This window comes from Lynx canadensis, chromosome D1 (assembly GCF_007474595.2).
Source record: "Lynx canadensis isolate LIC74 chromosome D1, mLynCan4.pri.v2, whole genome shotgun sequence".
NCBI lineage: Eukaryota > Metazoa > Chordata > Mammalia > Carnivora > Felidae > Lynx > Lynx canadensis.
In genome coordinates, this window is record NC_044312.2 from 57,949,538 (window position 1) to 57,967,556 (window position 18,019).

Genomic DNA, 18,019 nt, shown 5'->3' on the forward strand with positions numbered 1-18,019 from the left:
CCTGCATTGGGCTCTGTGCTAATAGCTCAGAGCCTGGAGCCTGCTTCAGATTCTGGCTCCCTCTCTCTCTGCCCCTCCTCCACTCACACTCTATCTCTCTAAAAAATAAATAAACATTAAAAAAAATTTTTTAAGTAAATTCAATAAATCCATTTACAGATGTTCATTCAGTGCTAGTTACTATATGAGAAACAAAAACAAATGAAATATAAACATACTTGTATGCTTATATTTCTTATTAATTTACAAACTTTTTGTAAGTAGGGTTTCTGTTTTACTTATTTCTATATCACACATAGAATTAATCTTGCATAATTAACCCAAAATACACATATTTTTGCTTAATGAAAAAAGGCTTATTTATGAATTCTTCACAAAAACAGCATAAGCATTTAACTCATTAAATTATAGTTGATTCTTTACCTTCTTCTCCCTGTTAGGTCATAAGCAGTGCAAGAATATACAGCAAGTTAGTTAGCCATCTCTGTATCATTCAAGACCTAACAAACACCTTGCCTGGCACATAATAGATGCCCAGAAAAATGTTTGTTAAATAAATGAGATCACAATCAGTGTCAGTAGTGTATTTTTTAAATACTAGCTGTTATCATCCCAGAGGAGGGGGAATACAATATGAAAATACTTATCAGATAGTCCTTCTGTTTAATGTGAGTCTTCTGCTTAACACATTTCTTCTATGTTTAAAACTTAAAAGTTTTTAATTTAAAAAATACAGTTCAACTGAAGCTTCTTTTAAAGTTCTTCTGCTTTGTTTTTCTTACCTCTACAGTGCTGAATTATCCCAAGGTCATTACTGGAATGGGCTAGGCTCTCCTCCAGATTCCCCATCTCCTGGGAGTGATGTGTATTGTAGCAGTGAGCTGAATGACCCTCAGTATGACCAGAGTCTCTTGGAGAGCTTATTTTACACGGTACCTGTAAGTCATTAAACCTGCTGCTTTGGGAATTGAACATGAGTATAATATTATTAGGTGCAGGCATGTTGCCAGACAGAAAGCTATCCATTTTACATATCTCATTTTACAGATGAGGAGACAGGCCTAGTAAAGTTAAGAATTTAGGGGCAACTGGCTGGCTTAGTTGGTAGAGCATGTGACTCTTGATCTCAGAGCTGTGAGTTCAAGCCCCGCGTTGGGTATAGGGCTTAGTTAAAAAAAAAAGATGGGGGTGCCCTGGGTGGCTCAGTCAGTTAAGCATCCGGCTCTTGATCTCAAGCCCCATGGAACCTACTTAAAAAAAAAAAATCAACCAGATTTAAGAATTTTGTCCAAGGACACATGTTAGAGCCAAGGTTAAAATTCAAGTTTACCTGAGTTCAAAGCCTATGGTTTTAGTATGTGGCTTCCTTAGACCTCTTCTAAGGAAGAGCTAATGCAGGCATACCCTCAAAACCAACCTCAACTGGTGTCTTTTCAAAATATTCCAGAAACACTTCTACTCACAGGTGTCAAATACCTCTACTGACCCTTAAGACATGACATTCTCAGGGCGCCTGGTGGCTCAGTCAGTTAAGCGTCTGACTTCACCTCAGGTCATGGTCTCGTGGATCGTGGGTTTGAGCCTCATATCGGGCTCTGTGCTGACAGCTCAGAATCTGGAGCCTGCTTTGGATTCTGTGTCTCCCTCCCTCTCTGCCCCTCACCCACGTGTGCTCTGTCTCTCTCAAAAATAAATATTTTAAAAAAAGATAAGACATTCTCTTTTCCAGGTAGTTCTAGCATTTTCAAAGTTCTTTGTTATATCAAGCTATATGTTCTATTCGTTGATGTGCCCTCTTTTAGAGTCTATATGTAATAAGTCCAATCCCTGTTCCATAAGTAAACATTTATATTTATGAAGATTGCTGTCATACTCCTGATTGTTCTTTTCTCCAGGTCAAAGACAACTGAAAATAGAAGGTAGTTTATATCAGCTCAGTGGTAAGACAAGAGTTACCAAGGTCAGAGGAAACAGGGAGAACTTTAACATGAGATTCTCAGGAAAGGACATTATGCGGATTAGGGGGTTTTAACTGAGACTTGCAAAATAGTGTCTAGAGAAGTAGAGAAAAGATATGAAATGGGAATAGAAAGAATGACCTGTCTAGAGAAGAAATTTGTGCATTGCAAGGGATCTAATTTGAATTGATGAGAAATTTTGTGGGAAAGCCATCATCAATTACGCAGGCTAGCCTATTGCTTTCTGTGACAGCCTTTGAATGTCAGGTGAGGAGGAAATGACATGATCAAGATGGTGGTTTAGGAATGTTAATGTAGGGAGCTAACTTGGGGGAGAATACGTGGAAGCGAACAGGAAACCACAGACTGGAAACCATTGGGTTATTGGAGGTGTGTATTAGAGGGAGAGCTTGAAAGAGAGTGGCAGCAATGGGGCTGGAAAGGAAGAGATGGATTTCAAAGGCATTATAAATTATTAGGATTTCATGACTTTTTATATTAAAAATCATCACTGATGCTATGTTACTTACGGGATAAGAGGGAAAGGGAATTTATCTTTATTACACATTTTTTAAGGCTTATTTATTTTTTAAAATTTATTTTGAGAAAGATACAGAGAGCAAGTGGGGGAAGGGCAGAGAGAGAGGGAGAGGGAGAGGGAGAGGGAGAGGCAGAGGGAGAGAGAGAGAGAGAGAGAGAGAGAGAGAGAGAGAGAGAGAGAGAGAATGAATCCCTAGCAGGCTCCATGCTCAGCACAGAGCCCAACTTGAGGCAGGAACTCACAAACTGCAAGATCATGACCTGAACCAAAATCAAGAGTCGGACACTTAGCCAGCTGAGCCACCCAGGCACCCCTTTATTATACATTTTTGATGTGGTGGGGAATTTACAAGTTACCTATTATTTTTGAGTACTGTGCCAAATGTTTTAAATTCATTATTTCTTTTACTAGCCCTATAAGATAGTGTTGTCTTTTACCTATCATGATATAAACGCTTAGAGATGTTAATTACTAGTAATTAAGTGACAGAAATAGAATTCTTACCCTGGTCTATCTGGGGAAAAGCCTGTATTTTTCCCACTAGACCACATCATCTCATAAGCCATAAGCATGGCATTATTATCTGATCTTGACTTACCTCCCTAACCTCATTTCCCACTTTTGCCCTTTACCCTGTAGTCACACTGATTGTCTCATCACTCCTCAGACATTCTAGCTTTTTTTTTTTTATCTCTATTTCTTGCTCATACTGATCCTTCTCCTTTGAATGTTGAAATGCTTCTACACATCTGGTTACTTCTCTTTATTCTTTGAAAATAACTGATCACCTCTCTGAAGAAACCATCCTAGATTTCCCCACACAGAATTTATTACCTGAATGTCCACAGGATCTTGCACATACCTCTATCACAGCCCGTGTTATATGAGACAGTTCTTCATGAGCAAGCACATACCTGCATTATTTTTGTATTACCAGTACACAAAAGCCTGATGAATTTTGAGTAGTCAGTACTTAGTGAATAAATAAGTGCATGAATGGCACTAAGTAATCCCCATGCTATTTGAACAAAATAATTTAGAAAAGATTTGTTGATGGAAAGGAGTGAACCAGTAATGCAGTGGAAAAACAAAGGAGTAAGAATGCTCATGTCCTTCCCCAGGGTCAGTGTTTGATGGTCTTAATAGTGAATAATATCCACAGCTTAGAATTCAGCATTATTCACCTGTGTTTTTGGTTCCTAAAATTCTTAGTTTTTAAACAATCTAGTTTATATTTACTCTCTTTTCCTTCAGGCTGTTAGACACTTTTAAATTTTGAATGTCTTGTCTATAACCATTTTTAAAAGCTGGCACTTAATAAAGAAAAACCTAAGAATAAAAAGCTTTGTAATTTCCTCTTGAAAAAGTTGTGCTTTTTCCTTGAAGGACATTCTTATCATGCTTATTTAACTATTGTTACCCTTGTCACAGGTCAATACAATATACACCCTGAGATGCTGAAAAAAGTGAGGTGGAGGTGATAAACTTAAAATGACATTGGATCTATTCTGCATTTATATTAACAAAAAAAAATTTTTGTTAATTTGGATTTTTTTTTAATTTTTTTAAATTTAAATTGTCTTCTCTCTTTATTTTGCATTTTGTGATAGAAAGGGCTGATCAGTAAATTGTGGTAGCTCCTTTTTCTCCAAATAAAATTTAATTACAGGGGGCTTAGCAACTGGTTCCTCCATTAATAGAATTTGTGATATAATAAACAGTTCATCTTAGCAAGATTAAGAGTAGAATGAATTACTAGTAGTATGGAGTGGTGAAAAAAGGTTGAGTCTTTGCATTCATATAGGTACATGACATTGTACCATTTTGCCTCAAATTGTGGTAGAAATACAGGCTTTGGAATCTGCCTTTGGTACTAGATGCATAGTCGGCAGTAAATAAGTAATGATATTATTGAGAATTTGAAAGAAGAATCTGTTTTCATTTATTTTCTTTGAACTGAACTTGTAGGTTATTTTTAAATACCAAGAGAAATGTGGGATTATCTCCCTGGCATTAGTTATCTCTTTAAAAGACTTACATATGTGCAGAGAAGATTTTGATTACTTTTAGAGAAATGTTTTCATTACCAGTTTTTTTTTTTTTAGTGCCTCTCTTTTTGCTTCTTCTCCCCCATAGAAATCAGATACCAGCATCAGTGATTTCTTCAGTGAAGACGATATTGTCTCTTCTAAAAAAATGAACCAGTCAGAAGCTCTTGCCATATATCCCAAGGTTCTGGAGTCAAATGATAAGTTGAAAAAGAGGGCAGCGGGGAAGAAAAATAGGTGAGCCTCTCCATTAATGTTTATCTAGAGGGAAAAGCAAAGTCAGATTATTTTCACAAGATGTCTTAAAGTAAGTGACTTGTATTTCCCCAACACTATCATATTGGTTAAGTGAGTTACAATAATTCATTAAGTATTACCATCCTTAAAAGTGTAATAATATATGGGAGCCTAGGTGGCTCAGTCAGTTGAGTGTCCCACTCCTGATTTTGGCTCAGATCATGATCCCAGGGTCATGGGCTCGAGCCCACATAGGGCTCCATGCTGAGTGTGCAGTCTGCTTGGGATTCTCTCTCTCTTTCTCTCTCTCTGCCCCCTCCCTGCTTGTGCTCTCTCGCTCTCTCTCTCTCTCTCTCTCTCAAAAGAAAAATTTTTTTAAGTGTGATAATATGAAAAGATGGATACAGTGAAATGGGTAAGGGAGAAAGCAGAATTCCGGGTTGAATGTGTGCTACACTACATTTATGTGGAAAATATATGTAAAGAAAAATGAAAAGGAGTACATTAAAGTGATGATAGTAGTTATATTAAAGTAGTGGGTAACTGAAGTAATGTCTGTATTCCTTGTAGAAAATCTAATTCTGTAACATCAGTTTTTATACTTGTGTGGAGACAAGCCTTTAGGTTATAAGAATGTTTTTTTGTTTTTGTTGTTTGAGAGAGAGAATGTGAGCAGGAGAGGGGCAGAGAGAGTAGGGGACAGGATCTGAAGCAGGATCTGTGCTAACAGCAGCGAGCCTGATGTGGGGCTCAAATTCACAAACTGGGAGATCATGACCTGAGCTGAAGGCGGATGCTCAACCAACTGAGCCACCCAGGTGCCCGGATTACAAGAATGTTTTTTAACATTTTTTGAAATTTCTTTCACTGTGGATTAGAACCAGAATTCTGGTGATTGAAGTCATTTCTCAATCCTCAATAACTTGTGAATTAAGATACTTGCTGCCCTTCTTCTTTCATTTTCTTGCCTATCAAACTAGATTATTTCATGTTGGGCCTCGGACTGTCTGTTTCACTGTCTATATTAACTCCTTGCAGAAATTTGGTTGAACAACAGATATCAGAAACTCCAGAAGATGCCCGAGTGATGACACTAAGTGTGGATAGACTGGCCCTTTTGGGTAGAACACATTCCGTCAGAATTATCATCGAAACAATGAGGGTCCCTCCAGATAGTCCTCAGATGACCTCTGGCAAAAAAAGCTTTTCTGGGAGACCACCTAACGTGACAGCAACAACAAAGCGGTACGTCTCTGATATGGAAGAGCTAAATTTGACATTTCTGCAAAGTGTATCTGATGATAATGATAAATAATTGTATAACATTTTATGATTTATAAAGTGTTTTCACATGAATCATTCAGTCAACAAAAATATAACAAATTCCTCACTAGGCTTTGGGCATGATATTAGGTGAGCATGAGAATAAAGGCAACTAAGACCCTGACTCTGTTGTTACATACTTTATAGTCAGAAAAGAAACACATTTAAATGGCTATCTATATAACACAGGAATATAGGAGCCAAAAGAGGTGTGTTATATTTAAAGTGCTGTAGAAAATTTGTAGACTTACTGTGGTGATCATTTTCCAACATATACAAAAGTCAAATCATTATGCTATATGCCTGAAACTAATACAATGTTATACGTCAATTATGTGTCAGTAATAGAGAGAGAGCGCAAACTATGGGAGCACGGGAAGTTCTGCCTGAAAGGACTAGTTGAAGGCTTTGAAGAGAAGAGATAGGGCCTCTGAGGATCTGAGGTGCTGAAAATAGGACCTTGAAAGATATGTAGGATTGATCAGACAGTAAATACGTTTGTTATTTGGTTTATGTTTTTTTTAATCACCTTTTTTGGTTTTGATTTTTAGCACCTTCTTCGTGGAATATCACTTTCCTGTGGGCTTTTCTAAAGGTGGATTGGGAAAAACAGCTTTGATCACTGAGGTCGTTCGACTTGCCTCCAGTAAAATTACAGATGGAAGTAAGAGACTGGTTTTCTGCTCCTTAGACATTTTGGCTGTGGAAGAATTTTTCAATCCCTAAATACTCATCTGACTTTTATAGTACCGTAGAATCTTAGAAAGTATTTTGAGATGAATCTACTCTAATTCCTTTATTTTGTAAGTGAGAAAACTGGCCTAGAGGTGCTAGGACTCTTCTGATTCAAGTCAGGAAGTCAGTAACATACCTGGACTAGAATGCAGAACTCCTGATGCTTAGAGCATGTTTGTTCAACTATTGCCATTTTTCTTCTATTTTTTATTAAAAAAAAATTTTTTTAATGTTTATTTATTTTTGAGGGAGAGAGAGACAGACAGAGTGCAAACAGGGGAGAGGCAGAGAGAGAGGAAGACACAGAATCAGAAGCAGGCTCCAGGCTCCGAGCTGTCAGCACAGAGCCTGACACAGGGCTCAAACCCGTGAACCACAAGATCATGACCTGAGCCAAAGTTGGATGCTTAACTGACTGAGCCACCCAAGCACCCCTCTTTTATTCTTCTTTTTAAAGCAGCTTTATCAAGATACAATCACATACTATACAGTTTAACTATTTGAAGTGTTCATTGAACCCACTGAAGAATTCAATCATTTTTATTATATTCGAAGTGCTGTGTAATCATCATGATCTAATTTAGAACATTTTCATCACTTGAAAAGAAATTCCTTACTCATTAGCATTCATTCCTCATTTTCCTGTCTCCACCCACACCTGCACTAAGCAACCCCTAATCTATTTTTTGTCTATGATTTTACTCTGGGCATTTCATATAAATGGAATCATACAATATGTGATTTTTGTAACTGGCTTCTTTGACTTACCATGATATTTTCAAATTTGCTCTATGTTATGGCATGTTTCAGTACTTTGCTCCTTTTTATGGCTATATAATATTTACTTGTATGGCTATACCACATTTGTTTATCCATTCATCAGCTGATGGGCATTTGGGTTGTTTCTGCTTTTTTGGCTATTGTGGATAATGCTTATGAACATTAGTGTACATGTTTTTGTGTAGACATACGCTTTCATTTCCCTTGGGTGTATACCTAACAGTGGAATTGCTGAGTCATATGATAACTGTTATGTTTTAACTTTTTGAAGAACTGCCAGTTTTCAACGGCTGCTCCACCATTTTACATTCTTAGCAACTATGTGTGGAGGGTTCCAGTTCTCCACATCTTCCCCAAAACTTGTTGTCTTTCATTATTTTTTATTTTAACCATTTTAGGGATTATGAAGTACTATCTCACTGTGGGGTTTTGGTTTGTTTGGTTGGTTGGTTTTTTAATTTAAAAAAAAAAAAAAACTTACTTATTTTGAGAGAGAGAGAGAGAGAGAGAGAGAGAGAGAATCCTAAGCAGACTCTGTGCTGTCAACACAGAGCCCAACGCAGGGCACAATCCCACGAACTGTGAGAACATGACCTGAGCTGAAATCAAGAGTCAGACACTTAACTGACTGAGCCACCCAGGTGCCCTTCCCTGGGGTTTTGATTTGTATTACCCTATGATTAATGATGTTGAGTATGTTTTCATGTGCTTACTGTCCATTTGTATATCTTGGAGAAATGTTGCAGTCCTTTGGCCATTTTTAAGTTTTTGTTACTGGGTTGTAAGAATTCTTTATACATTCTGGATATAGGACCCTTATGAGAGCTATGATTTTCAAATATCTTCTCCCATTAACAGGCTGTCCTTTCACTTTCTAAAAAGTATCACTTATAGCACAAAAGTTTTAAATTTTGCTGTAGTCCAGTTTAGTTTTTCTTTTGTTGCATGCACTTTTGGTATTGTCTTTTTTTTTCTATTTTAAGTATTTTTACAAAAAAGTAAAAGGCTTAAAAGGGTACTATAATAAACATTTATGTTCCTGTCATCCAAAGTTATATAACTTTCTAACAGATTTTGTGAATATCTTTGCCTTGGTTATTCAATTTAATCCATGAACTGTTCATCAGTGTGGAATTCTTTCTCTGGGAGCTAATTTGAGAAGTAAGAGATATGATCCTAATTCTCCTATACATTCAAGTGACTTTCCTATATGGCATGGTAACATTGGATTTTTAAATTTTTATTTTGTTTCATTTATTTATTTTTAATGTTATTTATTATTTTGAAAGAGAAAGATAGCATGAGCAGGGGAGGGGCAGAGAGAGAGGGAGAGAGGGAGAGAGAGAGAGAGAGAGAGAGATAACAAACGAACCCCAAGCAGGCTCCAGGCTGTCAGCACAGAGCCCAACATGAGCTTGGACTCAAGAATCATGAGATAATGACCTAAACTGAAATTGAGATTCAGACACTTAACTGGCTAAGCCATCCAGGTGCCCCTATTTATTATTTTAACTAGATATAATCCATTTACTTGGTTCAAAATCTTTGTAGGCAGTGTTGTAAATTTTATATTATTACTAAGATATTTTATGCATATGTAAGCAAATATGTTTATCCTTTCTCGCCCTCCTATTTTTACCCAAGTATTAGCATACTATATGCACTGTTCTGCACCTTGTCTTTAACAGTGTATCTTAGTAATTTTTTCATTAGTCCTTTCTGAGTCATAATATTCCATTGTATGCATATGCCATAATTTAAACACCCTTTATTGTGAGGTACCTGGGTGGCTCAGTCACTTGAGCATCCGACTTCAGCTCAGGTCATAATCTCATGATTCGTGGGTTTGAGCCCTGTATCAGGCTCTCTGCTGTCAGTGCAGATCTCACTTTGGATCCTTTGTCCCGTCTCTCTCTCTGTACCTCCCCCACTCGCACTCTCTCAAAAATAAACATAAAAAAAATAAACATGCCTTGATTAATATATCAATATTTAAGTTATTTCAATCTTACTGTTAAAAACGGTACCTCAGTAGAATAATTTTGTACATGCATCATTTCTCATTTGATGTGAGTATATCCAGCACAAACATTAAAAATACTTATTTACTCTTGGGGCGCCTGGGTGGCGCAGTCGGTTAAGCGTCCGACTTCAGCCAGGTCACGATCTCGCGGTCCGTGAGTTCGAGCCCCGCGTCGGGCTCTGGGCTGATGGCTCAGAGCCTGGAGCCTGTTTCCGATTCTGTGTCTCCCTCTCTCTCTGCCCCTCACCCGTTCATGCTCTGTCGCTCTCTGTCCCAAAAATAAATAAACGTTGAAAAAAAAAATTAAAAAAAAATACTTATTTACTCTTAAAAACAGCACTTAAAGTAATTTAATATATTTTTACTAGGATGTGTTGGTGTTACTTTCCCCATCACCTTAAAGGAAGAATTAGGGCATTTAAAATTTTTCATATGTTCACTTCTGGCTGAACGCTTAAATTATTGACAGCAACAGAAGCTGTTATAGAGGTTTGTTCAGAGCATTCAGGAATGCCTAATTGATCCTGCTGGTTGAAACTATGTTTGAGGAGCTTTAATATGCTTAAAACTTATCAAACCCCTATATGCAGAGAAAAATGTTGGATCATTTTCTCAGGTCTTCGCTTCTATCTCCATCTTCCTGTGTCACATCTGGTGATTTTCTTAAAATTTCTCTGAGCCTCAGTTTCCCCATCTATAAAATTGAGCTACAGCAAGGGCACATGAGTTTCAGTTAATGTACCTGCAAAGCAAGGACACAAGGGATTGATAGACAGTCAAATGGGATAATGAATATAAAAGCATTAATCTCTAAAATAGTATGTAACAAATAGTAGCTCACGTTTACGGGGCACTAAACTACATGCCAAGAATTCAACTCAGTGTTTTATATACATTAACCATTTAACTGATTTTCATAAAAAAAAAAAAAAAAAAACTCAGTCCTTTATGACTGTCTCACTCATAAATTAAAACATAAACACACAACAACAATCAAGTATCTTGTCTAAGATCATACAACTGGCTTATTGGTCAACTAGAATTTGAACTTAGAACATTTTATATTCCAAGCTCTGTGCTCTTAGTCTTATTGCTTTTCAATTATTACTGTCATTATTGTTGGCCACGGTAGTTGAGTTCTCCCCATGTCCTTCTGTAAAAGATCATATTGGAAGTGTGGAATAAGCATCAAGCCAGGAATTAGAAGACAGAATTCTAGTTCTGTTTATACCACACACTAATCGTATGACCTTAGGCAAATCACTTTTTTCATCTGTGGGCCTCTCTTAACAGTAACATGGATTGGACTAGGTATTTTCAAGATAACCTTCCAACTCTTATTTTCCACCCTTCCAGCTCTTAAAAAATAACTTCTCTGGGACATTGTTTAGCAATTTATTTACGTGATTTCTTTTTCCATTGTTACCTAACTCGCTTTTTATGGTGGTAAAAACAAAAACACAAGCTTTAGAAACAGTTAAGATAATATAGTGCTAAAAATGTACCTAGATGGTGAGGAAAAATCTGAATGAAATAGTTTTGTTTGTACAAAAAGACCTTTTCGGTATCCACAGTGCTTTTTCATCTATTACCTCAGTCCTTTCAGCACACTGATGAGCTATGGGTGTTGTCTTACTTCCCTTCTCCTGGTAGGAAAATCGGGGAAACTGGTCTCTTGGGTGTGGGTTTCCTGGGCCCAGACCTTTTGTTTACAGTTCCTGTGTGGATCCAGATTAGAAGACCCAGATCCTGTTTATGAGTACCAAGAGAAGTATACAGAGTCAAGAATTAAGATGGCAAAGATGAGGGACGCCTGAGTGGCTCAGTTGGTCAAGCATCTGACTTTTGATTTTGGCTTAGGATCATAGTGCTGAAATCTGTGCTGACAGTGCTGAGCCTGCTTGGTATTCTGTCTCTCTTCCCCTCCCCAACTCGCACATGTGTGCACTCTCTCTCAAATAAATAAACTTAAAAAAATTTTTTTTTGTTGGGGCATCTGGGTGGCTCAGTCAGTTAATCCTCCGACTTCGGCTCAGGTCGTGATCTCTTGGTTTGTGAGTTTGAGCCTCACATCGGGCTCTGTGCTGACAGCTCAGAGCCTGGAGCCTGCTTCAGATTCTGTGTCTCCCCCTTCTCTCTGCTCCTCCCATGCTCATGCTCTGCCTCTTTCTGTTTCTAAATAATAAATAAACGTTAAAAAATAAACGTTTTATTTTTGAAAGTTTTTAAGAACATAGAAAAAATAAGTTAAAAAAATGATGGCAAAGATGAATAAAATTGATCAATAGACCAACATGAGCAGTTTGAATGAATACCAGAGGTAGCAAGTCTCTCTGTAACTGGGCCTTGTGAAGGTTTTCCACATCCATTTTAAGAGTATAGAAGTGAATGAACAGGAAGATCATTTTACAGGTGGTAAATTGTGGTTGAGGTGGTCACTAGCAAGTAACAGAACTGGAGCTGGAACTTATATTCTTTGATTCTAATCCCAGATTCCTTTTTTTTTTTTTTAATCTGTTAAAGCCCCATAGCAGTGAGCACAAACTCAAATACTACATTATCCCATTTACACTTGTTATTACAGCAGAAACCCCTTCCCTTCCATCTAAGAGACAGCTTTACCCTGCCTAACACCACTGCCAAGTAACATCAGTACCTGGCACCTTGTGTGAATATGATAGTAGGAGTCCCCTCCCCTAGTCTTCAGCCAGAAGCTAAACTCATTTTTGTTGTTATACTTTTTGATTCAATTCTCTTCATTTATCCCTCATTGTCCCACCTCCAGCCCACCCCCTTCTTTTGTTATACTGCTTACCAACTTGTCTTTTAAAAACAATAAACCATATTACCTTACACCCAGTGAAGATCTCTTTTTTTTGCATCCTGTGCTCATGTGCTTGACATGAATTTCTCATAGCAAAACTACAGCAACATAGCACTACTTATCTTCCATGTGTCATACCTAGGGTTTTCTCTTTGTATCTGCTGCTTAAATCCCCATAACACTAACACCTTTAGGAAATTACATGGACTAGATTTCTGAAAGAGATTTTAGTTAGATCAAAAAGGAGGTGGGTGGGTGGTGTCAAAGCATGGATTGATGATGGCTCTAGTTGGGTAGCCTGACATGTGCTTATGTGTTTGATTCTCCTTACAGTGGTGAAATTCCAGCAGCGATCTGTGTTTCCAGTACAGTTTGGTGGCCCAATGATAGAACACTGGTGGAATTCCAACCTCACTTTCCAAATTTACACAAAGAAAACCCCACAGAAAAAGGTATCTCAAGTCTTTTTAACCTTTGCCTTACCATTTATACTAAGGAATTAGAGCATACTTAAAATTATATTCCTACCTAAACTAGGAATTTCTCCAGGCTCAAACGGCACTAATAACTTATTTCTAATTTCTGTTTACTATTTGTTATAAGTCAGATATGCTAAAAGCACTACACGAACACACTGTCAAATTTAATCATTACAACTCTGTGAATTAGGTACATTATTATCTTTATTTTACAGACAAACTGAGATTTAGTGAAGTTTAGTAACTTGTCTAAGATCACACAAGCTAATAAAAGACAAAGCCAGGCAGAACTCCATCTCAAGTTTTCTGACTTCAGATCCTAAGTTCTTAACCTTTTTACTGTATTCCCTGCTTACAGAGAGGTGACTACTTAGATTGATATAGGTTATTAGCCTTAATTTAAGACTCTATTTCCTATTTCCAGGCAGAATATGTAGAGATCCAAGAAAATATAATGTGGATAGCAGTTTTGACCAGCTTATTCCAAGTTTATCAAATGCACTTGCAGTTGGCACAACATAAATCAATAAACTATGTCATGAACAGTTTTTTGTTAAACAGTAGCCTTTTTAATCTTTGACCTCTTCTTTGGTATGGATCGCATGAGGAATATAGCTTGAGGTTTTTTTGTTTTTTCAGAGGATATAAATAATACAAGATAATTCTACAACCTCAAGACAACCTCTGTAAACATTTCAGTATATTTACATTGAATCATCTAGCTAATGACTTCTTTCTAATAAGAGAATTATACATGTGTTTTGCAGAGAACTTGAAAAAATATTTTTGAAAAGCAAAAATTGTCTATAATCCCATCGCCAGGAAATAACTATTGTTAATATTTGTTTTCCCTTTGCTTTTTCCAAATGAATACAATACATGTGTAAATCTTTGGCAGTATTAGGATAACTTTGTATACAGCGTTTATCCTACTTTTTAAAAAGTTTAACATTATCTTTATAAATATTTGAAGATTTACTATATATAACTTAATACCCTATTTTACCAAACATCAAAACAGATATTGGTCATATTATTTCAGACTTTTTGTAAACATCATTTTATTTTTTTTTTTATTTATTTATTTTTTTCAACGTTTATTTATTTTGGGACAGAGAGAGACAGAGCATGAACGGGGGGGGGCCAGAGAGAGAGGGAGACACAGAATCGGAAACAGGCTCCAGGCTCTGAGCCATCAGCCCAGAGCCTGACGCGGGGCTCGAACTCCCGGACTGCGAGATCGTGACCTGGCTGAAGTCGGACGCTTAACCGACTGCGCCACCCAGGCACCCCTGTAAACATCATTTTAATGGCTACATATTATTGCATTGTAGCAGTATGGTCTATAATTAATAATTCCTGATTATTGGACCTCTAGTTCTAATTGTTAATTTTTAAGACATTTAAATATTTAAGATATATTTGTGTGTAAGTTTTTTATGTGTTTCTTATTTCTTTAGTATAAATTCCCAGAAGCAATTACTAAGCTAAAGAGAATATTTTTTAATTTTTTTTTTTAATGCTTATTTTTGAGACAGAGGGAGACAGAGAGTGAGTGGGGGAGGGGCAGAGAGAGAGGGAGACACAGAATCTGAAACAGGCCCTGGGCTGTGAGCTGTCACCACAGAGCCTGATGTGGGGCTTGAACCCACGAACCGTGAGATCATGACCTGAGCTGAAGTCAGACACTTAACTGACTTAGCCACCCAGGCACCCCAAAAGAGTAAATATTTAAGGGGCACCTGAGTGGTTCAGTCGGTTGAGCATGTCTGACTTTTGATTTTGGCTCAGGTCACGATCTCCCAGTTCATGAGATTGAGCCCCCACATAGTCTCTGAGCTGACAGTGCAGAGCCTGCTTGGGGGTTCTCTCTCTCCCTCTCTCTCTGCTCCTCCCTCCCCCCAGAATAAGTAAATAAATAAACTTTAAAAAAAAAAGAGTGAATATTTTTATTGCCAAATTTGCAGTCCAGAAGTATGTTGCCAGTTTGTATTCCCAGCTTCACACATCGACTAGCCTCTGTTTTTCCATAACCTTGATAGCATGAGATATATTAAGTTTTGTAATTTTACTAGCTTAATGGCAAAAATTGTATCATCTAAATTTTATTTTTTATTTTTATTAGTGAAGTTGAAAACTTTTTGTAAAGCATTAACTCTTAAAAAAAAAATAATCTTCCAAACTCTTGGTGACTTATGAAACTCTCTATAATCTTCCAGGGAGAAGTAATAAAACCCAGAATGGGGACCAAAATATGACAGAATATAGATTCCCACTTAAAGTTGCCTTCGCCAAATAGTTAAGCTATTTACTTCATAAAGCATGGGTTCTCTTCTAAGCTGTCCTATGTTGTCACTTCAGTTAAAATCTCCCGTGGCTTGTCTTTAGTTAACCTGAATTTTTTTCTTTCCTTCTCTCAGCCAGAAGTCATTGGATCTGCATCAATGCCTTTACGAAGTGTCATTCAGTCTGAGTTGCTTTCTTTCAGTAACCAGCTTCCAGTGCGACAGGAAAATGGTCAGACTCCACTTGGCCCCCTTAAGGTACATAGATATACATTCAGGTAGTCAGGTATTTACAGAGCATCCATCACTGGCTAGCATGAATAAGAAATCCGGGCTCTCCTCTTGCACTTCTGTTAAAACTAGGGCACCAGACCAGAAGTAGACCCACAAACGTATGGCCAACTAATTTTTGACAAAGCAGGAAAGAACCATCCAATGGAAAAAAAGACAGTCTTTTAACAAATAGTGCTGGGAGAACTGGACAGCAACATGCAGAAGATTGAAACTAGACCACTTTCTCACACCATTCACAAAAATGAACTCAAAATGGATAAAGGACCTGAATGTGAGACAGGAAAACCATCAAAACCCTAGAGGAGGGAAAGCAGGAAAGACCTCTCTGACCTCAGCCACAGCAATTTTTACTTGACACATCCCCAAAGGCAAGGGAATTAAAAGCAAAAATGAACTACTGGAACCTTATGAAGATAAAAAGCTTCTGCACAGCAAAGGAAACAACCAACAAAAATAAAAGGCAACCAACGGAATGGGAAAAGATATTTGCAAATGACATATCGGACAAAGGGCTAGTATCCAAAATCTATAAAGAGCTCACCAAACTCCACACCCGAAAAACAAATAATCCAGCGAAGAAATGGGCAGAAAACATGAATAGACCACTTCTCTAAAGAAGACATCCGGATGGCCAACAGGCACATGAAAAAGATGCTCAACGTCGCTCCTCATCAGGGAAATACAAATCAAAGCCACACTCAGATATCACCTGACGCCAGTCAGAGTGGCCAAAATGAACAAATCAGGAGACTGTAGATGCTGGCGAGGATGTGGAGAAACAGGAACCCTCTTGCACTGTTGGTGGGAATGCCAATTGGTGCAGCCACTCTGGAAAACAGTGTGGAGGTTCCTCAAAAAATTAAAAATAGACCTACCCTATGACCCAGCAATAGCACTGCTAGGAATTTACCCAAGGGATACAGGAGTACTGCTGCATAGGGGCACTTGTACCCCAATGTTTATAGCAACACTCTCCACAATAGCCAAATTATGGAAAGAGCCTAATGTCCATCAACTGATTGAATGGATAAAGAAATTGTGGTGTATATACACAATGGAGTACTACGTGGCAATGAGAAAGAATGAAATATGGCCCTTTGTAGCACATGGATGGAACGGAGAGTGTGATGCTAATGAAATAAGCCATACAGCGAAAGACAGATACCATATGTTTTCACTCTTATGTGGATCCTGAGAAACTAACAGAAACCCATGGGGGAGGGGAAGGAAAAAGAAAAAGAGGTTAGAGTGGGAGAGAGCCAAAGCATAAGAGACTCTTAAAAACTGAGAACAAACTGAGGGTTGATGGGGCTGGGAGGGTGGGTAATGTGTATTGAGGAGGGCACCTTTTGGGATGAGCGCTGGGTGTTGTATGGAAACCCATTTGACAATAAATTTCATATGTTGAAAAAAAAATAGGGCAGCAGATTACTGTGAAGAAAATAAACAGTATGATATAATAGTGAATACCTGGGAGGAAATAGACAATGGTGGTCAGAGAAGGTCTCTCTAAGAAAGTAACATTTTAGGTAAGATATGAAGAAGGAGAAGAGGCCACCAAGTAAAAAGCAGAGGAAAGATCATTCCAGAGAAAGGGAATAACACAGGCAAAGGCCGTAAAGCAAGAATGTTGCCATATAATAGTGAGCCAAGAAGGAGAATGGTAGAGAGTAAGATTGGACAGGCACTCAGTAGCCATATCATTCAGAGTTTTGTAGGTCAGCATAAAGAGTGTAGATTTTATCGTAAGAGCCACGAAAGGACTTTGAAGTATGAGAAAAACATCTGATTGACTTTTTTTTAAGTTTATTTATTTTGAGAGAGTGTGAGTCAGGGAGGGGCAGAGAGAGAGGGAGAGAATCTCAAGCAGGCTCCTTGCTGTCAGCACAGAGCCTGATGTGGGGCTCAAACCCACAAACCGTGAAATCATGACCTGAGCTGAAGTCGGAAGCTTAACCGACTGAACCACCCAGGTGCCCCTGATTTACATTTTTAAAAGATAACTGTGGACAATAGATTGTGGGGGGCAAGAAGAAAAATAGGGAGACTGTTGAATTAGTCCAGGAAAGAGATAATTGATGGCTTGGACTAGAGTAGTGACAGGGAACAAGGAGAGAAGTGACTGAGTTTGTGGCCTGGTGGAATGAATTCTGATATATAATTCATTGGAGAGAGGGTTCTTTCCTTGTATTAAGAAGCTGCAGGATTTCTTAGGTAGCAGAATTTGAATGTGTAGCTTCAGTATGGCTTTGTCTTATTGTCCTGGTGAGCTTTAAAATCACAGCCAGGGGCACCTGGATGGCTCAGTCAGTTAGCTTCTGACTTCAGTTCAGGTCATGATCTCATGGTTAGTGAGTTCAAGACCCACGTCAGGTTCTGTGTTGACAGCTGAGAGCCTAGAGCCTGCTTTAGATTCTGGTCTCCCCCTCTTTCTTCCCCTCCCCTGCTCATGCTCTGTCTCACCCTGTCTCTCAGAAAATTTAAAAAAAATT

General features: G+C 38.0%; 1 protein-coding gene and 1 long non-coding RNA gene across 2 annotated transcripts in view; one reads left to right on the top strand and one right to left on the bottom strand.

Annotated features, from left to right (window-relative positions):
• C2CD3 (C2 domain containing 3 centriole elongation regulator) overlaps window positions 1-18,019 on the top strand; it is a 147,454-nt gene that overhangs the window by 37,295 nt on the left and 92,140 nt on the right. Inside the window, 6 exon segments of the mRNA XM_030331170.1 lie at window positions 791-938; window positions 4,636-4,784; window positions 5,823-6,029; window positions 6,659-6,771; window positions 12,803-12,921; window positions 15,369-15,491. Coding sequence (XP_030187030.1) covers window positions 791-938; window positions 4,636-4,784; window positions 5,823-6,029; window positions 6,659-6,771; window positions 12,803-12,921; window positions 15,369-15,491 — 859 coding nt within the window.
• Window positions 59-4,662, bottom strand: LOC115524686. Its single transcript, XR_004344220.1, has 3 exons — window positions 4,587-4,662; window positions 783-936; window positions 59-98 (listed from the first exon to the last, which is right to left on the bottom strand). It is a non-coding gene; the product is annotated as an uncharacterized LOC115524686 (long non-coding RNA).